Source organism: Trachurus trachurus (assembly GCF_905171665.1).
Source record: "Trachurus trachurus genome assembly, chromosome: 24".
Lineage (NCBI taxonomy): Eukaryota > Metazoa > Chordata > Actinopteri > Carangiformes > Carangidae > Trachurus > Trachurus trachurus.
The window spans coordinates 23,309,635-23,329,417 of record NC_139910.1 but is presented as its reverse complement, the minus strand read 5'-3'; the positions used below and the strand labels follow the sequence as shown (position 1 = coordinate 23,329,417).

The 19,783-nt window shown below is 43.0% G+C and overlaps 1 protein-coding gene across 1 annotated transcript in view; it reads left to right on the top strand.

Annotated features, from left to right (window-relative positions):
• The window catches only part of plcb1l (phospholipase C beta 1-like), a 125,933-nt gene that overhangs the window by 62,113 nt on the left and 44,037 nt on the right, over positions 1-19,783 (top strand). The window contains exons 4-9 of the mRNA XM_084000067.1: positions 7,896-8,036; positions 8,525-8,604; positions 11,795-11,848; positions 14,103-14,178; positions 16,863-16,963; positions 17,739-17,905. Coding sequence (XP_083856193.1) covers positions 7,896-8,036; positions 8,525-8,604; positions 11,795-11,848; positions 14,103-14,178; positions 16,863-16,963; positions 17,739-17,905 — 619 coding nt within the window. The remainder of the gene's footprint in view (positions 1-7,895; positions 8,037-8,524; positions 8,605-11,794; positions 11,849-14,102; positions 14,179-16,862; positions 16,964-17,738; positions 17,906-19,783) is intronic.

Below are 19,783 nucleotides of genomic sequence, written 5' to 3'. Positions count from 1 at the left end.
GAATCTGGCTGAACGGCAGACATAATGACTGTCTGACAGAAGTAGAAGGAACTCTGATCAGATAGAGGATCTACTGTAATAAGCTGGTGTCGACAAAATGAGAAAATCAGTCATTGTATAACTGCTCTTTTATAACGTGTGTTTCTCAAAGTCTGTTTTTCTGAATTCCACCGTGCGTCACGGGGTGATTAGCGCCGGGTGTGAACGTTAGGCCACATCCTCCAGACATGAAAATGGGTGGCTGTCAGCGCAGGTTACTGCTGAAGTGCTGGCATTTTGGAAGCGGTGTGATATGCGCTCTCCATCGCCACCCTGTCCACCCCTCCGTCTCTCGTTTCATGTCTCACTGCTTCTGGGGTTAATGAAATGCCCCTATTGAAGAGCCAGAATGAGGGATTGTTAAGTCCATATGAGCTTTCAACCTCCACCCACACATTTTCTCAACCTGTGCCTCCATGCATGAGCACCAATGGCACACCACCACTGGCAATTGTATTCCAGTGGAGAGTTAATAATGAGCTAAGGCTTTGCCATCCTTCCTCTGATCAGGATGTTATTTTACCCTTCCATCAAACACGTGCAGGATAAAGGAAAAATCCTGAGCTCAAGAGGGTTAACATCTTCTCAAATAATGCACTTGAAAATGTTCTGTTTTTGAGCCTTTACACCGGCTTGTAGACACTATCCAGCATCCTTGAACCCATAGCTGTGTTTATTGATGCTTCATTGATGGAGAGTGGCCAGTACAGCTGCATTGTAAGCGAGAAGAGCCAGATGGCTTAGAGGAAAATAAGTACTGTATCATTTTGAAAAATTAGCATCAGTTTGGCACATTTAACCAGTAGCAAACCCTCACTCAAGATTTTTTGAGAATAGCTTTATGATTGCAATGCATCCACACACAAAGCCCAGTGTGCGCACACTTGGTGCCATTCTGTGGTCAGTGATGCATCACCTGACAGCTGACTGATGAAGCGCTGACCTTTTACTCCTGGCCTTGTGGGCAATTCTCCGCCTCATGAAACTGTGGTGGTCTGCATCCACTGACACTCGGTGCTCAAATGAATTATGACCACGAGGGAGAATAATAAAAACGGAGCGGAGACAAGTGAGCCTTGCAGATGAGGGGATGAGAGCAGCATGCAGATAGAGGCGCAGAGCGAGATGGATGCCCCAGAATCAAAGACTCTGTCCTGATCCCTCTCTGATTCCCCCCGTCCCTGCCATCTCATCCTCCCCTGCTCTCATTGGCAGTCTTTGATCGTGCTTACAATGCATTTGTTTGTGATTTAGCTGTGGCTTATCCAAAGTCTACACATAAATTACTGTGTAGTGACTGAATTTCACCCCGAGATAGAAAAATACGCAACAAAATTTTCAAGCTGAGGTGGTTTGAGATATAAGAAACCTCAGACATGCACTGTGAGCGGACTTGCTGCTGAGAGGCTGCTGCTATTGAGGCTGTATTAAACAGGATGTTTGATCAGAAAAAAGCTTTAATGTGTCCCCCTGTAGCAGCAACGCTCCATACTGTAGCTCCCCACTGTGAGGCTGTGAACAGTAGCATTTGTTATAATAATAACTTTATTTCTATAGCACTTATCGAAATTAAAATTACAAAGTGCTTCACATTTAAAACCATAATAAACAAATAGAACACAGATAATTTAAAAAAGAGTATAAAATCAGCAACAAATACAATACAATCAAGTTACAATAGGAAAATGGAAGGCTGATTGATAAAAGTGAGTTTTAAAAAGGGATTTAAAAGAAGATACTGAGGTTGCCTGCCTGAGATCCGAGGGGAGAGAGTTCCAAAGTCAAAGGGTACAAAGACCCGGTCACCCTTTGAGATAAGATGGGATTTTGGGACCAAAAGTAGGCCCTTGCTGGAGGATCTCAGGCAGCGATCAGGCTCGTAGGGAGATAAAAGTTCAGATATGTATGCTGGAGCCTGACCATTTAGGGCTTTAAAAACATGCAGTAAAATCTTAAAATCTATCCTAAAACTCACAGGTAGCCAGTGAAGGGCTGCAAGGACTGGAGGGATATGCTTGTTTCTTTTAGAACCTGTTAAAAGCCTGGCTGCGGCATTTTGTATCAGTTGGAGTCTCTGTAAATTAAATCAGAACAGAGCACATTACAGTAGTCGAGCCTAGACCTAGCATGGACCAATGGTACCTTTGTTTGTGTCTGTGTGTGAGTCCGGTTATACAACTCTTAAATCTCATATGACCACATGTCTTTCATAATGGAAATCATTCGATTTGAAAGTGACATGTTTAAAGATTGAACCAGCATCAGGGGTCAGGGGTTAAGGTTTTACCATGTACTGTATAGATCAGGTCAGAGTGAGAGAGTAGAACAGTTGCCAGACATTTAACAGTGAAAAGCTTTGGAGGCCACTGAGTATTTCTTTTTTTGGGGGGGGGGCTTCTTTTTTCTCTGCTTATTTATCATTCAGATGAAATGCCACAGGTTTATTCAGTGCTGTGTGTGTGTGTGTATTTGTTGCTGTTCAGGCTCATGCAGCATCCAGCATCATTTGCAGGGCAAGTGTGAGAAGAGATAAAACATACAGTATGTGACTGTGTATCTACGTGTGTGTGTGTGCAGGCTGCAGCTTGAGGTATCTTGAAGAATGTGATGTCTAGATTTTCTGTGACTTCCCTGTGCGTGTGCGTGTGTGTGTGCGCATGCATGCATGGGGATGATTAGGAAGGCCATTTACAGGAAGCTTTAAGCTTCAGCTTGGCCAGAAAGATGGGGCTCTCTCTTCTAATGGGATCAATGTTTCAGTGCTTTCTGTCTGTGTAAGTTATGATGTAGCTAATGTTTTAAACATGCTCTGCAGATGCAGCGTTGCCCTCTTAAATAAATGACTGTATCGCCAAGAGAGAGGGTCTTTTTAGGATTAGTTTTCCTGTGGGTGTGCACTCTGACTCATACCGGCTGATAAACAAGAAACACATGTAACAGCACTAGTAGGCACACATGACACACAAACCCTTCACAAGACAATAAATTGACATACAGGTAATAGACCTAAATGTGGATCATCATCCAGTCCCCAGTGTATATCTGTTCCCACTCATACTGCAGGTGCATACAAATGACAAAAACATGCATCTGCACAGTATTAGTGTGGCACAATGAGCACATCACCCCCAGCTGGATGTCCTATAATTTCCTGCCCAGCGCCTGAGGCTTTTTACTGCTCCACCAGCAGCGTGTTGCCGCTCTGTTAGTTAACAAGGCTGGCCAGCAGCAGGAGGATTGTTGCCCTGCTCTTAACCTGCACTGCTAGAGCTTCCTACATTAAGATCCCCATCCCAAAGTTGGATTTGTAAATTTCATCAGTCCGGTTCATGAGGTGAGATTACGTTTAGCTCTACCTGTGGCTCTCAGGGCTGGGAGGTCCATAATCAGGTGTGTTGTTAGATGAAGAGATTATAAATTCATGAGGAGCATGTAGAAGTATGAGATCAGGAGTAATACACAGTAGAATCAGATGATGACTTGTTACTACAGCTGCCAAATGGCTTATATTTCTTATATCAGTGGTTCCCAACCTTTTTTGTCTGGTGTGCCCACTGAGCCTGTTTGTCACATCATGAGTCCCCCTTCACTCATACATGTTGATGATTCTCCAAAAGTGGTCATATAAAACACAACAACTGATTATGAAATGAAAATCATTTTAATTTCTCTCTTTAATTTGTACAAAGACATTTACACTTACAGTTTGTTGTATTTTAAATAATAATTCAGCATCTTTGGTCTTTTGAACTCAAATTAAACAAAAAATAAATAACAACCTCTCTGCTTTGACCACAAAAGACACACTGAGGCTGTGGTGGATCTGTGGACATTCGCCATACAAATGTAGTTTTCAGAGCAACAGTAACTGGACATTTGGGCTATTTACCTTTGTTTGTTGGCAGCTAGCCTATATTTGGTTGTTTTGGTTTTAAACGTGACATGGCATGTGTCTTTACAGAGTTGTGCTACAGGTTATTGTCTCCCAGGAGGAACTAGCTGTGGCGCACACGAACCATTTTAGCAATAGGCTTCTGAAATGATTGGGAATATTTACTGATCATCTTGGAAATACAGTTATAAATGTTTCCACAATGTGCCCTGGTATGAAATCACTGGCTTATATAAATTGTACACCATGTATTATTTGTTTCCACTAATGTCTATCCCTCTATACACTACAGCCCCCCTCTTTAAGGTCTGTGTTTAAAATATGTAGTGTGAGCTGCAGGGTCATCTAAAGTGCAACAATCCTCAAGAAACCAACCCAAATGTTCTTTTTATGCAGTGTGCTGTGAACTGCGTGTCCTGTGAGATTCAGTACATTAAGGAGAAAAAAAAGCACTTTTCTCGTGACTTTTGAAGAACCCGTTCTACATCAATTTGTCCACCAGCAGCACCTTCTTTGAACGAGGCACTGTTCACTTATTAAAGCAACTATCCTTGACACCTAATCAATTATTTCAACCACTGCAGCACGTTCTGTTTTTCTTTTTCTTCTTAAGGAAGCACTTGACAAAAACAGGAAGCATAGTCACAAGTACTTGTCAAAAATAAAAAATCACAATGCCTCTTTTGTGAAGTCCCATTAATTCTGCTTAAGCACAGTTTTCATATTGCAGTCCTCCAGCTGTCTCTTTGAAGCTGATCACTGTGGGACAGAGGAAATGTCCCAGGTTTATAATGTCCCTAGATACTTTTAGATACACTGCATCACAGTTAAAGGCAAAGGTGTTGAGTGGCCTGTGTGTAGGTGGGTCATCATCAATCATTCATATTGACATTTTCTTTGATCCGATATCCCCTTGTGTGTGTTTGTGCCCACACACGCGTGTGAAGTAAGTTTTATCAATGTGTCCTGAAGTGGATGTGTGCATTTACAATGTGTGTGTGTGTGTGGGAGAGAGTTTAGACAGTTGCCCTGCTGCAGGTTTAATGACCTGAGGTGTGGTTGACTTCCCATTGCCAATCTGAATCCTTTCCCTTGTGCCCACCGGAGTGTGACACACTCTGAGTGCATGGCTGTTGACAGGTACAGCCTTGTGACAAACTACAAGGCAGGAAGAGGAAGTTTGTGAATTACCTCAGGCTGCAGCTCCACCTGAATGCTAAGTGACTGAGAAGACTTCCCTCACTGACACTCTGCAGCTGCTAACATGCACCATGTATGCCTGAATAAACACATTCCCACAAGCATGAATACACAAGTGCACGACACACCATTCACATGCATTCACTGTGGAAATACTAGACGCTAGGCTCTCACAGTGAAGTATGTTGTGAAACAGGAAGCCGTGCTCGCAACCACCACACCATCATTCCAAATCTCATCCTACCCCCACCCTTCGGTTGTTTGTCTCTAAATCCCCCGTCTTTATGGTAACTGGGACCTCGGGCATGCCTCCAACAGCTCCCACAATGCACCAGCACAAATTGCATTTCTCTCACATGGCAGAGTCCCCTCCTCTCTTCTTTTGCTCCTCTGTTTAGCTTCACTTTTTAACAAGTAAAGATAGTTATTACTTTTCTTCATCCCTTATGTATCCTCTCCTCTCCTCTCCTCTCCTCTCCTCTCCTCTCCTCTCCTCTCCTCTCCTCTCCTCTCCTCCTCTCTCCTCCTCTCTCCTCCCCTCTCCTCATCTCTCCTCTCCTCCTCTCTCCTCCTCTCTCCTCCTCTCTCCTCCCCTCTCCTCCTCTCTCCTCCCCTCTCCTCATCTCTCCTCTCCTCCATGTCCAGCAGGGCCATCCTCCTTGACATCAGCTTATTTCTCTCTGACTAAGTCCTTTCCCATCAGAAGTGCTGATGTTTCTCCAGTGGATGTGCCTGCAGCTCCCTCCTAGATCAGCCCTTTGCTGACTGCTTACAAGACGATGAGCTGTATGTTCAGCTAATGGCTACAAGTTGCATCAAAACAGCATCAAATTGCACTGACGTTCAAGCGCTGTAATAGATGAAATATGCATCTCACTGTTGTCTCATTTATTCTCAAAAGCCTTTCATCTTCAGAAGGCTGCCAAAGCATCTCTCAAAGGGTATTTTAGCATTGTGTATTTTGGCAAATTGACAGTGTCTTTTTATGCTGTGATTGATAGGACTGGGAGCGTTCAGATTACAGTACGTACCTTGACAGCAGTGGATTCTCATTGTATCCAGCTGATTGGTGGTCAAGCTTAGGATGTTGTAACCCTAAGCGTCCTATCTGGAGATCAATGACTGGAAAGCTAATAATAAAACAGTAATGATATTTTGATGTTATCATATCTATATTCAAATGTGACCTGTATGCAGTCATTTATCACTCATTCCTTCCTCGTGAAGTCATAGCAAGGCATATTTTTTCATGAAAGCAGTTCTCCACCCAGTGTCATATAGCTGTGGCTGCAGGCAGACAGACAGGCTGTCAGAGGAGAGATTCCTCACTAAGGGAAATTCATTGCCTCAGAAAAGTTCAGCGTGATAATAATGTGCGCCACTAAGCCGCACAATTTGATTGGGGGGCGTGAGGGACGTGTAGAGGACATTTATCAGCGTGACACAGGACACAATGCTCTTTGTTTGATTGGTTGAATTAGTGGGAGCTCATTTGCTTTCACTGCAAAATCCTTTACAGAGCTTTTTTGTTGTGTTAATTAAGCCGGAGCGACCATTTTGTATGCTGCTAACGTACTGGGCTGCAAAGGAGAGGAAAAAGATGATTGCTATTCCTCTCTTACACCTCAGCGGCATTGTAGAGTGTTTTCTTATGTGATTTGCACCAAAGATGAGCTGATTAAATGTGTATTTGCTAAAATTAGTTTGGTTTAGTTTTATTCTGGCAATTATGTGGTCTGACTACAAATTAATGTGAGCTTTTCTGCGTGTGAACTGGAGTGTGGCCAGCAGCCAGTGTTTTTGTTGCAGCAGACAACAGACTCATTTCACCTGCTGAATTTGTTGGATGAAAAGAAGGATACAGGGAATTAAAGTTCAATCTGAGAATCGCATTGCTCAAGGTGGAGATAATTTCTTCTCATGGATTTGCGATGTTCGTGAAAGCACGCTGTGCAAGAACGGTGCGCTCATGGGATATCTCCAGGCGAGTGAATCCACTGATTATTTTTAATGAAACATTTTGTCTTGTGATGTTATGCTTGGTCACAAGGTAATGCTGCGTGTTGGCTGCTCTTCTCAGGCTCATCCTCCGCAGTTAAGCTGAAAATATGATGAGACTAGAGGATGTTATTCACATTTAAAAACAAGCAAGGCCTGAAAATCAGTGAGCTCTCAGGGTTTGGCAAGTTGTCATAGGGTCAGAGATAGAAAGTGACACCACATCCCTGCAGAGGTTTTGTTGCTGTTCCTGTTTCTTATTAGAAATCTACATGCTGTACTTTTTTTTTTCTTCTGGCATCAGTTCTTCACCTCCTATCATAATGCTGCTGAACTAGTCTGCTGCTTGTATTTATCCATGCTAGCTCTAATATGGGTCTAACTAACATGTCACAATATGATCCAGCGGGACTGTGGCCTTCTCACTCTGTCGGCCTCAGGCAGCCGACCTCTCATTAATCACACACATCAGCATTCAGACGATGCCTGAACTCCAAGATACTGACAGGTCTTGTTTCAGTCTGGTGCATTCAGAGGGCAATTTCTGTTGTGAAACAGCATTAAACCAAAACACCATGACACACAGCAGTACTGTCTGTCACCTCCAGATAAAAAACAGCATACCATGTATTTTACCACACTCTGTTTTATGTCTTTTGTTTTCCCTCTCCATTGATGGAGTTGTGACAAATTTTGATTTTATTATTTTGCTTGATGTGAGCTTGATTGTGACGTGTCTTGTTTGTGTGTGTGTTTGATCATTAAGGAGGCCAAGCTGCGTGAACTACTGGATGTCAGCACCCTGGCGGGGAAGATGGAGAACAGGATGCTGACGGTGGCGAGTGGCCCTGACATGGTCAACATCACCTACCTGAACTTCATGGCTTTCCAAGAGGAGACGGCAAAGGTAAAAAAAAAAAATTAAAAAAAACTGCATTATAGAGATATGTATCATTGTTGTCGGGTGAAAACTTTGTTGCTCCAACTTTGAGCATTTCAGTGTTTTAACTGGGGTGTTTGTTTTGTTTCTGTGGGATCAGTGTTGATTGTGTTCAGTGTTGATTGTGTTCGCTGAAAACACTTTGGAAAGGTTTTTACCTGATCCCCTAGATATAGACTGCTGAAACAAAAGCTTTAAATGACAAAAAGGTTAATTAAAAAACAACAATGTGATCAGTAGTTTGACTTCCTTATTCTTAAAGAGGTGATGAAGCTCCCTTTTATCCTTGTGTTGTTGCTTGACTTAAGACGAGGACATACTTTATTGGATCAGGATCGAGTCTTAACGTGACATTAAAATGTCACCAAAACTGTGTTTTCTCAATTCAGATCATCAGCATGTCTCCTTATGGCTCTATGACTGAGTACCATGTGTGTGTGTATTATTCATTGCAGGAATGGGCTGAAGAGCTCTTCACACTGGCATCTAACCTCTTTGTGCAGAACATGTCCAGAGAGGCCTGCCTTGAGAAAGGGTAGGTCAGCTGCACACACACATGCATGCCACACCTACACTCACTCACTCACACAGAGATACAAACAGTCACACAAAAAAATGTAAATCTACAATCTCGTAGATAAATATGAAAATTAGTTCTGGTGAAAGCAAAATCATGTCAGTCTTCTTCACCAGCGTCACATCAGTAACTAATTGTATTTTAAACCAACTGAAACAACAGGGATGTTGTGTAAAGCTTGATGAGCTCCCTCGCTCTCCTGGACACAGTGCAGCTTCACACACTGACAACTGGAAATATACATGTAAGTGTAAAAACGGTGCTATAAAACATTGTAAACCCTGCAACATACACACAGACACCTCCACACATAAACCCATATAAATACTGTGCACACGCACGCACACACATACGGGAGGTAAGAAGTTGCTTTTCACAGCTCCACCAGGCAGCCTGAGGGTCTGAGTTTATAAAGGGCACTGCACATCACATTGATGGAGAGAGTAAGGAGAGGGAGAACAGGCAGGAAGGAGGAAGGAGGATAAATAAAACAGCTGGAAAAATGTGTCGCTTCATGCACTCGACTGTTCCTCTCAGCTGGCCCGTCTGCCCCCGTGTCGGTGTGACTGCATGTACAGTATGTGAGTGAACATGCAGTTATATTGCGCATTAGATAATGTTTTTGTCACATTCATGACATAATGGCAGATCCTTAAAGGGATAGTTCAACATTTTGGCTAATTGGCCCATTGCCATAATCCCTATAGTTTTATGAGTAGGTTCGTTACCTTTAATTGTCTGTGCAAGCTATTTTTAGAAGGGCGGAGCACAGCCACAAGCTGCTCAGAGCTACGCTACAGAGGTTTCCCTCATCAAACTCATCAAATACACAATCCAACAACTCCAAAACGCTCTGGTGGACAAGTTGTGATCTGCACATTCACCACGCTATGAGATAATAAGACAATGTTACGAGACAGAGTTGTTTTAGAGGTAAATTCATGCAAAACCGCTGATGCGCATTCCGGTTGGGGGCAGTTTTTCGGCAAGCAGTCTCTGCATTTACCTCAAAAACAACTCTGTCTCGTAACGTTCTGTTATTATCTCATCGTGTGGTGGATGTGCAGGTCACAACTTGTCCACGAGAGCGTTTTGGAGTTGTTGGATTGTGTATTTGATGAGTTTGATGAGGGAAACCAAGAAATCCCATTAGCCTCCGTAGCGTAGCTCTGAGCAGCTTGCGGCTCTGCTCCGCCGTTCTAAAAATAGCTTGCACCGACAATTAAAGGTAACAAACCTACTCCTATAGGGATTATGGCAATGGGCCAATTTGCCAAAATGTTGAACTATCCCTTCAAACAAAAGGTCAAAATGTTTAAGAGGGGCCACACTTGTCAGTTCCAGACAGTTATGTAAACCACTCATTTCCCTCATCAATGGCTCTTTGTCCAGTAAGGGAGTTTTCATCGTCAGACCATCCCTGATCCTACTGTATGTAACAACTCTGTCTAATGGCATACAGCACAACATTTGTATTGATCTGATTGGAGCAAACACACTGTTCCGTGGTCCACGGCTGATTTATCTGGGCAGCGAGTGACTGAGTGAAGCTGGTGTGGAGTGAACTTGAACATGAATTTGCAGTATTGTTTTTGAGAGGATACGCAGGGCTCTGTTTGATGACAAGTCCCAGCTGTCCGCTGTTTATCAGTGAACAGAAGCCATTAACTCACACCCCCGAGGAGGCTAATTGACTTATGAGACAATAAAAGTGGCCATCGACCACATAGTACACAGAGAGTTTGCGTAGAATGGAACAGAGCAGGTTTCGCAGTCATGCTGCTTCCTCACAGCAGCAGTTGTTGTGCACCGCTTGCTTACAAATAAGGCGATTCTTTGTCATACCACTGCTGCAGCACGAGGAGGCCTCATCCCTGAAGTGATGTTGATGTTTCTCTGCATGTGGTTAATCCTCCTCGCTGGCTCTTGAGGCGGCGATACATTTCCAGGGGTCAACTCAGCGTAGACGAGCAGTGTTCCCGGCAACAGGAAACAAATCAGAGCCCATGTGTCCTCAAATGCCAGGCTGCTGCCTACAAGATGTTCTTTTCAAATCAATGCAACAAAATACATAAACTCTTTATATGAAATGGATCTAGATATGCTTGGATGACCTGTCACTGTGCTATAAAACTGAGAATTTCATATTTGCATAGTTTACTATTGCTTTATTGTTCATGTTTTACATTTTATTCCATGCAAAAAAATCAAAAGTGGATTTGCAGAAAAAAAAATAATTAGCAGAGGTTAAAAGGAAACGGACCTTCCTAGTTAGAGCTGACTAGAGAAAGGAGGCAGACATAGGAGTTAGAGAGAGAAGGAGAAAGCTGCGAGATAAACATGAAAAGAGACAGATGCAAGTAATCTGTTTTCCCCCTCTCGTCTTAATGAATAATGCAGGCACTTGTAAGGCAGATGAGGGCATCGAGAAACACCTTACTCTTCCTTCCTTCTTCCCTTTCTCCTCTGCTTTTCCCTTTCTCTGTCTCTTTCAAAAGTCACCGTCATGGAGCCTCTGTGATGTCAGCTGTCGTCAACCAGCTCATTCTTGTCCGACACCGGTTTTCACCTCACATTTCCTTCTGTTTTTTTGAGAAAAAAAAAACAGTTTCATCCAGAGCCTCGTCTGACCCTGTTAACCATTACAGTGGTCGGTGACTTTGCCTGTGGCGGCCGGCCTGCCCTATGAAGTGGACACTGTAATGGATATTAATTATTAGCCAGCAGCTACTTAAGGCCCAGCCTGTAATGATGGCTCCTGTTGCAGCCGAGCTATTTATAGCCCGCTCTGCGCTGCCCGTGTTGCTGCTGCTGCTGCTGCATGGCTCCGTGCTGCCGATGCAAGACTTCCAGGGATTAGCCACAGTTCTAACCTGTCACGTGAGCCCAGCCCAAAATTCATGGTGTGCACAAACTCTACACATGCAGTCGGTGGGTGGGTGTTGTGTTGATAAGTGTGTGTGTTTTTCACCACAGCCGTGCATGTGAATTTTCCACTCCTGCTCCTGCAACAGACATGAACATCAGGGAAACATGTAAACTCAAGCGAACACACACAGAAAGGAAACATGAGTTCCTTACTCCGTACCGCTGCACAGACAAACTGCTGATTACATGTTGTGTAAGGCGTGTGCTCTGTCCAATGCAGATACACTCGGCTGAAGCTGCAGCTCAACCCTGAGGGGCGAATCCCCGTCAAGAAGTAAGTCTCTCTGATTCATCCCTCCCTCTCCTGCCACCGCTCCGCTCTTTTGATCAATGCATAGCTTCCTCTGCTTTCTATCACTGCTCTCAGCATGTATACGCTTCACTGTGCTCACATTCCCGGCCTATACGTTTGCATTCATTAGAATATGTTGCCACTCCCTTCTGTTTCCACAACATCCGTCTTACTGTAGATTCATTCCATCACTCTTCGACACTGCAGTAAAACTTGCTCCACGATATCAACCGCCGTCCTTTCCTCTAGTTTTCAAGAGCCCACCCTTATTGGGTGTGTGTGTGACATGCTCCAGCTTAAAAATGCGCCAGTTGTGAGAATTTCCTCGGTTTTTAGGAGTTTAGCTTCCGTTTCACTTATCTTGGCATTTGTCATCAGCTCATTGAAAAATCCAACTCTTTCCATCTCCATTAGTCAAGTTGAGCTCCCAGGCGGGCAACAGTGAACTTCTGCGATAACCTCCCTCAGAGCCGCAGAGGAAAGCAGTGGGTGTCAGCACAGAGAGGCAGAGAGACACTCCTTGCCGTTTAGGGAATTAACCTCCTAGCTGGGAGGACATGTCAGCTTGACTAATGTCAGCTTGACTCCGCTCTCCCACTGAGCATACAGTATCTGCTCATGGATACCTCTGCATGTAATTAAAACAGGCTATGGCCAGCAGAAACAGACCCAAACAGCCAGAGGTAGCAGTAACAACAATGGGTTTCACCGTAGTAAATCACATTTATTGTCCCTATACACTATAATAAAACAGAGAGCAGTAGCCCAGCCACACAGAAGCTCCGTCTCTCTCTCTCCTTCCACACTCAAAATGACAGATGAGGCAGGACAAGCACATACACCACTGTCTAATGGAAACCATGTATCTCCAAAAGAAAAATGACTCATTGAAAAACCCTTGGATTATCTAAAAATTTTAGAGTCACAAAGCCCAGAACAGGACTGTTTTTCTTAACTTGAAGAAACGATAGCACAGATTTCATGGTTTTCTTTCTTGTTTATTTACACGAGAGAAAAACAAGTAGTTTTGCAACTGATGAGACGTTTATGGAATATTTGAAGTAAGAGACTGTGATGTGATAATGATGATGGTGATTATAATAACAACAAGAAATGACAACATTTTGAATGCAACATTATGAGCGCAGCCTTGTAAACATGTTTGGGTTTCTATTGTTTCTATAAAGAATTACAAACAGCATCAGTCTTTATGTGGATGTGGTGCTCGCCTGGAGTTCAGATGTTTGTGAACAGCAGTAATCAAGTCATCCCACTGTGTGTTGTACATACCATTCATATTTGATAATAAGCTCTTACAGAGAGTGCTTTTTCAGTAGATCCCTGCACACGAATCACCTCTGTTGAGATACTTTCATTTGTCTCATTTATGAGAGTGTGTCTAGACAATATTAGAACATTGCAGTTTAACACAATACATCTTTCTACAACAGTTTCAACAGAAAGAATACATTACTGTATAACCTCAATGAATACAGACTTTCATTCATTGCAAACCTGGCAGATTGTGTTAGTTTTACTTGGTGTGTCTTCATAATATTACATTTTCACTTTTTCATATTTCTACGTCTCATTTTTGTCGCTCAATCTGTAATTTCTCCCTGGAGCCTGTGGTTTGCATTTTCTCTCACCCACCACATGCTTGAGTTGATTTTATTTTCTTTCTCTTTTTTTTCATTGCTTCCTTTCGACTCCTTCCTTATCACAGGATATCCTTCAATTAAAAGCTCCATAACACTCCTGGCCTTTCTGCAGTGGCTTCCAGTAGATATTATTTTTTGTCCTTAAAGCACTCACTAGAGCAGTACCCCCTCTGTACACCACCTTTCAACCTATGTAAGCCTCCGCACTGTCCCTCACACTCACCTTAAACACAGAAGTGACCAGGCTTTCTCCACCTGTACCTGTCAGATCTGCTCCATCCATCAACAGCTCAAAACATGTTTACACACTAGCATATGAATCATCAGTGGCCTCCCCTGCTTAAATCTCTCTCCTCCTTTTTAACTGTCTGATTTTTTGTGGGTTTGTGTTGTCTGTGTGTTTTCCAGATGTTGTACAGCACTTTGGTCAGCTGTTTGCAGTTTCTAAATGTGGTTTATGAATATGTTTGATATGAGATTAACTCAACACGCAGGGCGTCAGAGTGAAATCTCTGTGTGGCATTGTCTGTGATTATTCATAAGGGTGTGTGTGTGTTTGTGTGTCCCCCACACAGTATCTTCAGGATGTTCTCTGCAGACAGGAAGCGAGTGGAGACAGCGCTGGAAAACTGTGGCCTCCCCTCTGGCAGAGTGAGACACCAAAATACTGAAACTATCTTCCTGGGTTTCCTCTCTCTCTCTCTCTGAACCTGCTCTCTTTCTCTCTCTCTCTGTCTGCCTCTCTTATCTTTGTCTCCAAGCTTTTTCAGTCTCACCATTCATCCATCCATCCATCCAGCCATTAGTCTGTCCTCTTTCTATTGAGCTCGTTCTCTATTCTCCTGAAACAGCAGCTGATTGCTGCTTTGCTCATTTGTTTGGAGTCTTATTTTCTGGATGTCTGCATGGCTTCCCACTCAGAACTGATTTAGCCTTGGTTGTAATGAAACAAATAGACCCAGTGGGAGCAATAGAGATGACAAAAGCTGTTTTATCTTTACCTCTCTGAGATATCGCCAGAGAGAAGATGCCCCCTCATGCATAGAGGTGTAAACAGTCCCACAACGCAGCTCTGTATTCCAGCAGCAGCAATTTGCATGTTTGAAAGTGAGAAGATTCTGTTGAACGCAGGTCTGAACACATGATGAGACATGTGCACATACAGTGGAGCAGACACATTGTAGCTGTAATGACTTTGATACAAACAGAATGAACACATACACAAGTACACACACAGACACACACACACATGCACGCACGCACACAACGAGTTATACATAATTAGCAGTGGGAGAGATAGCGGGAGGTAAAAACATGTTGCTGTATGAAGGCCTGGTGGGATTTTCTGTTGTTCCAACACGCAAGTAATTACAGCTAAATGGTAGTCCTGTTAATCCCTCAAACACACACTCATAGACAAAAGTGCATGCACAACCTAGCTCGCACCAAGGTCTTTAGAATGAGTCATTAAGTTTCGGTGGAGCTTGACCTGCATCCCCCCTCCCTCAGTGCATCTTTCCTGACCTTCTTTTCTCCCGCTCTTCTCTGAGTCTTTGGTTCTGCTCTGTTTCATGCCGGCACAATGCTGCTGCTGTGCAGCGCTCTGTGTTTCTATCAGAGCTGTTTGGTTCTGATAGCTCTATAAGCAACCTTTGTGGTTACAGCTCTTTTGTTTTAGTCCATGTGAAAATTGCAGGCAGCTATCCTCTGTTAATTACTTCTATTTGAAATGTATACTACAGTATGTGTAATCACCTCCAGAGGGAGAGAAGAGGCCAGGTCTATAGAACATCTCATGGCATTAAAATGTGTGTCTGTATTACAGTCTAACAATAAGCACACACACTGGAGAAAAACATGTTTACACATAAGCACACACACTGGAGAAAAGCTCAAACTGAAATAGCATTTTCTCTACAAGTCACACGGCCTCATATAAGAACTAAGCTCCAAAAGTCTCCCAAGTGTTTGAAAGGGCCACCACTGTGATCTAGCTGTGAAAACGTACACTCACTGACCTAGTAATGAAGTTACAACATTTGATAAGCTCAAACCATGGTTGTTTAAATAGTTCAACATTTTGGCAAACTGGCCCATTGCCATAATCCCTATCGTTTTAGGAGTAGGTTCATTACCTTGTTGGTGCAAGCTGTTTATATAACAGCGGAGCAGAGCCGTGAGCTGCTCAGAGCTACGCTACGGAGGCTCATGGGATTTCTTGGTTTCCCTCATCAAATACACAATCCAAGAACTCCAAAACGCTCTGGTGGACAAGTTGTGACCTGCACATTCACCACATCATTCATTTTCCTGGCACTCCAGGGAAATTATGGATAGGGATTATGGCAATGGGCCGATTTGTCAAAATGTTGAACTATCCCTTTAAATATGAACAGCAACCAACAACAAATGTAGCAGTGTCTTGGACAAGCCTTTACTGAGTTACCACTACAGTACTGCTCCATGAGCGAGAGGTCAGGCTTTCCCTCTGTGTCTCTGTGCTGAATACAAAGCAGCTCACACGAGTGAACTCTTTCCTTTCTCTCTGAGTCTGAGTCATCATTTTACATTTAAACATTGCCAAAATCACAGCTTAGTCAAAAGACTGGACACACTTTCCCAAATGAGGATGCTTTTGAGTATGAAATCAGGAGTTTAGCAGTATAGAGCAGCAGCTTGGATGTGGCTTGCAAGTGATTATAGTCTTAATGGGCTGCGTTTGAGTCACTATTTCATTCACATTTTATTGCCTGAAAACAGAAGAACATGTACAGAGAACTATTTTATTGTTAATTCAAATGCGGTAGATGAGAGCAGAGAGAAGGAGAGAAGCAAACAGATAAAGGGCTGAAAGCAGCTGACACTAGGCAGAATGAAAATAGGTCCTGTCATTTTGACTTGGTTTAGTCTTGATTTACTATCTAATAGATTTATTATCTGTTGCGGTTTTTTTGGGGTTGGTTGTAAATTTTTCTGAACCAAGATTTAAGGATAGACGTGTCATGCTGCACAAGTTAGACTAACACAACTACTGATTCTTTGCTATAGGCTACTGGAGATAAAGTTCACTTGACTTAAGACATTAGGTCTGTCTTGTGAGATAAGAATAAAATGTGAATGAATAAATGAAAATGTTCTTACAGTACATGGGGCAAATTTTCAAACTTTTAACTGGTGTATACCTCATGCTGACAGTCTGTGAAAAGTCTCCACAAATAATAAAGATGCAATGACACCATACAGAACAGATTTACTCTTGGCCACTGACTGGCCCATTCATGTTCAGTGTATCTACAGTATAATGTGTCTGACCATGTTGTTGTTGTCTTCTGCAGAATGACTCCATCCCCCAGGAAGACTTCACTCCAGATGTGTATAGCATGTTTCTGAACAACATCTGCTCGCGACCTGAGCTGGACCACATCTTCTCTGATGTGTAAGAGCCATGTTTCTTTTAGTTTTCTTTGAGGAAAATGGGGAGAAATTTCCCCCAAAAGATGTTTCAGAAACTTGAAACAGTGTGAGAGTGATTAATTGGATTTTTTTTTTTCTCCCAACCATCTGTTGCTGTTTTCGGACTAAGCAGCTAGATAATGGCTGTCAGCGGTAATTGAGCAGTATGACTTTGCAGGCTTAATACACCTGCTTCTGCCCATTGGAGTCATCAGAAGTAGTTAATTAGTTCAGGAAAGTGTTGTAACGACCCGGGTGGTGACTCCTTGAGCCTGGCTCTGCAGCCCCACATGCTGCACGAGCAGAATTGCCCCTTGGCCCCGAGGGACTCAGACCATCAGCTGAGCCGGCATGGCAGCATGACTGTGGACACTCCAAGTCGTAAATCTAGATTTTAATCACAGTTAAGTGAGATGGCACGAGAGGCAGGGGGATATGGAGATGATAATTCAGTGGAACAGGCAGAGATATGAAAGGCGTTTTAATCAAATCTCCTAATTTACTCAACACAGCATTTTATCCTCTGCTCGTTTGCACGTCTGTTGCTCTCTCTCTACATTTCTCTGCCGTTTTAATTACCACTCTCCCCCCCCCCCCCCCCCCATCATCCTCTTCTCGTTTCATTTTCTCATATCTCAGTTTTTGAATGCCGTTTTTTTGCGCACACATCCCACTTAGCAACCCATGTTTGCTCCACTTTTCCCTTTTTGTATTCCCACCAGTCACTCTACCCTCTCCTCTCTCCCCCTCCTCCTCAGCGGAGCTAAGAGTCGCCCGTACCTCGCAGTGGAGCAGATGACAGACTTCATTAACAATAAACAGCGAGACCCTCGTCTGAACGAGATCCTCTACCCTCCTCTCAAACCAGAGCAGGTCCAGCTGCTGGTGGACAAATATGAACCCAATGCTTCGCTGGCACAGAAAGGTCAGTGGCTCAAATGTCTGTGAGCACAAACACAGGCGCACAAACATGCTTATGCGCACGCACTCACATAACACGCATTCATCGGCTTCTGTTACTGTTTGAAATTGTTTTATGTAACAGTTTCATTCTTTAAAAAAAGCATTTTAAAGCTGTGAACACAGGGAGAAATTTAACCCAGATAAACTGTGTTACTGTTTATTGCCCCCGGCCTCTCCCAGCGTTAACAAGACTCCACTCCCCCCCCCCCCAACCCTCCATTTCAGCCCTCACTACCAATAAATTTGGCAGGGGTGTTACCATAGCGACAACCCTGCCGCCTGGTGTCCAAAAAGCTCAGAAAGTAAGGGGACATTGTGGTGTGCCAAGGATGAGAACCCCCCCCCCCCCCCCCCCCCCCCCCCCCCAGACACACACACACACACACACACACACCCTGTACCCCTGAATAGGGTTATGTGAGTGGAATCTGAGAGTAAAGAGACAGAGGGAGGGTTACTGTGTGTGTTTGCATCAGGAGAGCTTGAACAAAGAGTAGCACTTGGACAGTGTGCCTTCACACACACAAATGCAGTTTGGAAGACATTAACATGAAGACATATTAAAGTCACAGTATTTTATGACATCCATTCCTCTTGTTATCTTCCTTTAGTCTCCTCCAGTAAATCTATTTGGAAACATGAAAAATTAATCATTCTATAACAGATCCTTATAAAATGTGTGGACCAATGATTTCATTGGTGGAAGATATTTCTATATATATATATCATATTTGTTTATCTAGTATCAGGCTGGTTTAGCTTAGCACGGAGTTTAAGGCTGATTTGCCTAGAGAATAGAAGTCCAGCTACCAGCATTCAATCTGTCAATGTATTAAAACAACAATGTGTAGGTTTACAGGTCTATATGAGTATTTCTTGAATAGCAGTAGTTGCTGAGCAAACTACTAGTAATTAGCAACTTTTCTGTGTTGGAGTCTTCTCTGTATCATCCATATATTTTGTCAGATTGTTGAGTGCCTGTATGAGTTTGCTTAATGTGGCATCTGTTATGGATATGTTTTCCAAATGGTTTTTTTTTATTCGTTGCTACTGTTTTTTCTCTTGCATATGTTATAGGCACTATATTATAGCTACTGTAGGTAAGTGGCAGCCATTGGTGCCTTAGTATCCATAAAATAAATATATGAAGTTCATGAGAATGAGACAGATGGACAACCTGAATGTTTCCAGCCGCAGCTGTCACTGGAGGCATAAACAGAAAAACCACCTCACAAAACAACACGCGTCTAAAGGCAAATAGAGAAGCAGCTGAAGGTGTAGTGTGGGAGCATCAGGGCTGGCACAGATAAGCATCAGGAGTCCAACACCCCTGGACATGGCGTGTCATGTTGTGTGAAGTGCCAGTGGTCACAAACTGGAGAGCATCCCACTCAGGCATCCAGGTTGGATACGGGCCAATTCAAATTTACATCTCTGTTGGAAAGCATGTCATACATGTGTGCCAAACTGGGTGGCTATACACCATATGCTGTTAGTGATCAAGTAAACCACAGGGTTGATTTTTTTTTCCCTCACATGAGACCAAACATTAAAACGCTACAATTAATAGTGAAAATATTGTTGTTATATGAATAATATATGAATATTTTATATTCAGCTAGTCAGTGCCCTCAATCATGGAACTTTTTATGCTCCGTACAAGTTAAATATTACATCTGTGTGCAGTGCAACATTAAACAAATGACGCTTACAGACTACATGACATACTTTATGTTTTCAGTTTCCTAATTAATAATACATTGGTTAGTAACATGGGTGCATTTCCAAGCAGCAACTTTCATAGTACATAAATGATTGGTTTATGACCTGCACTGCAACT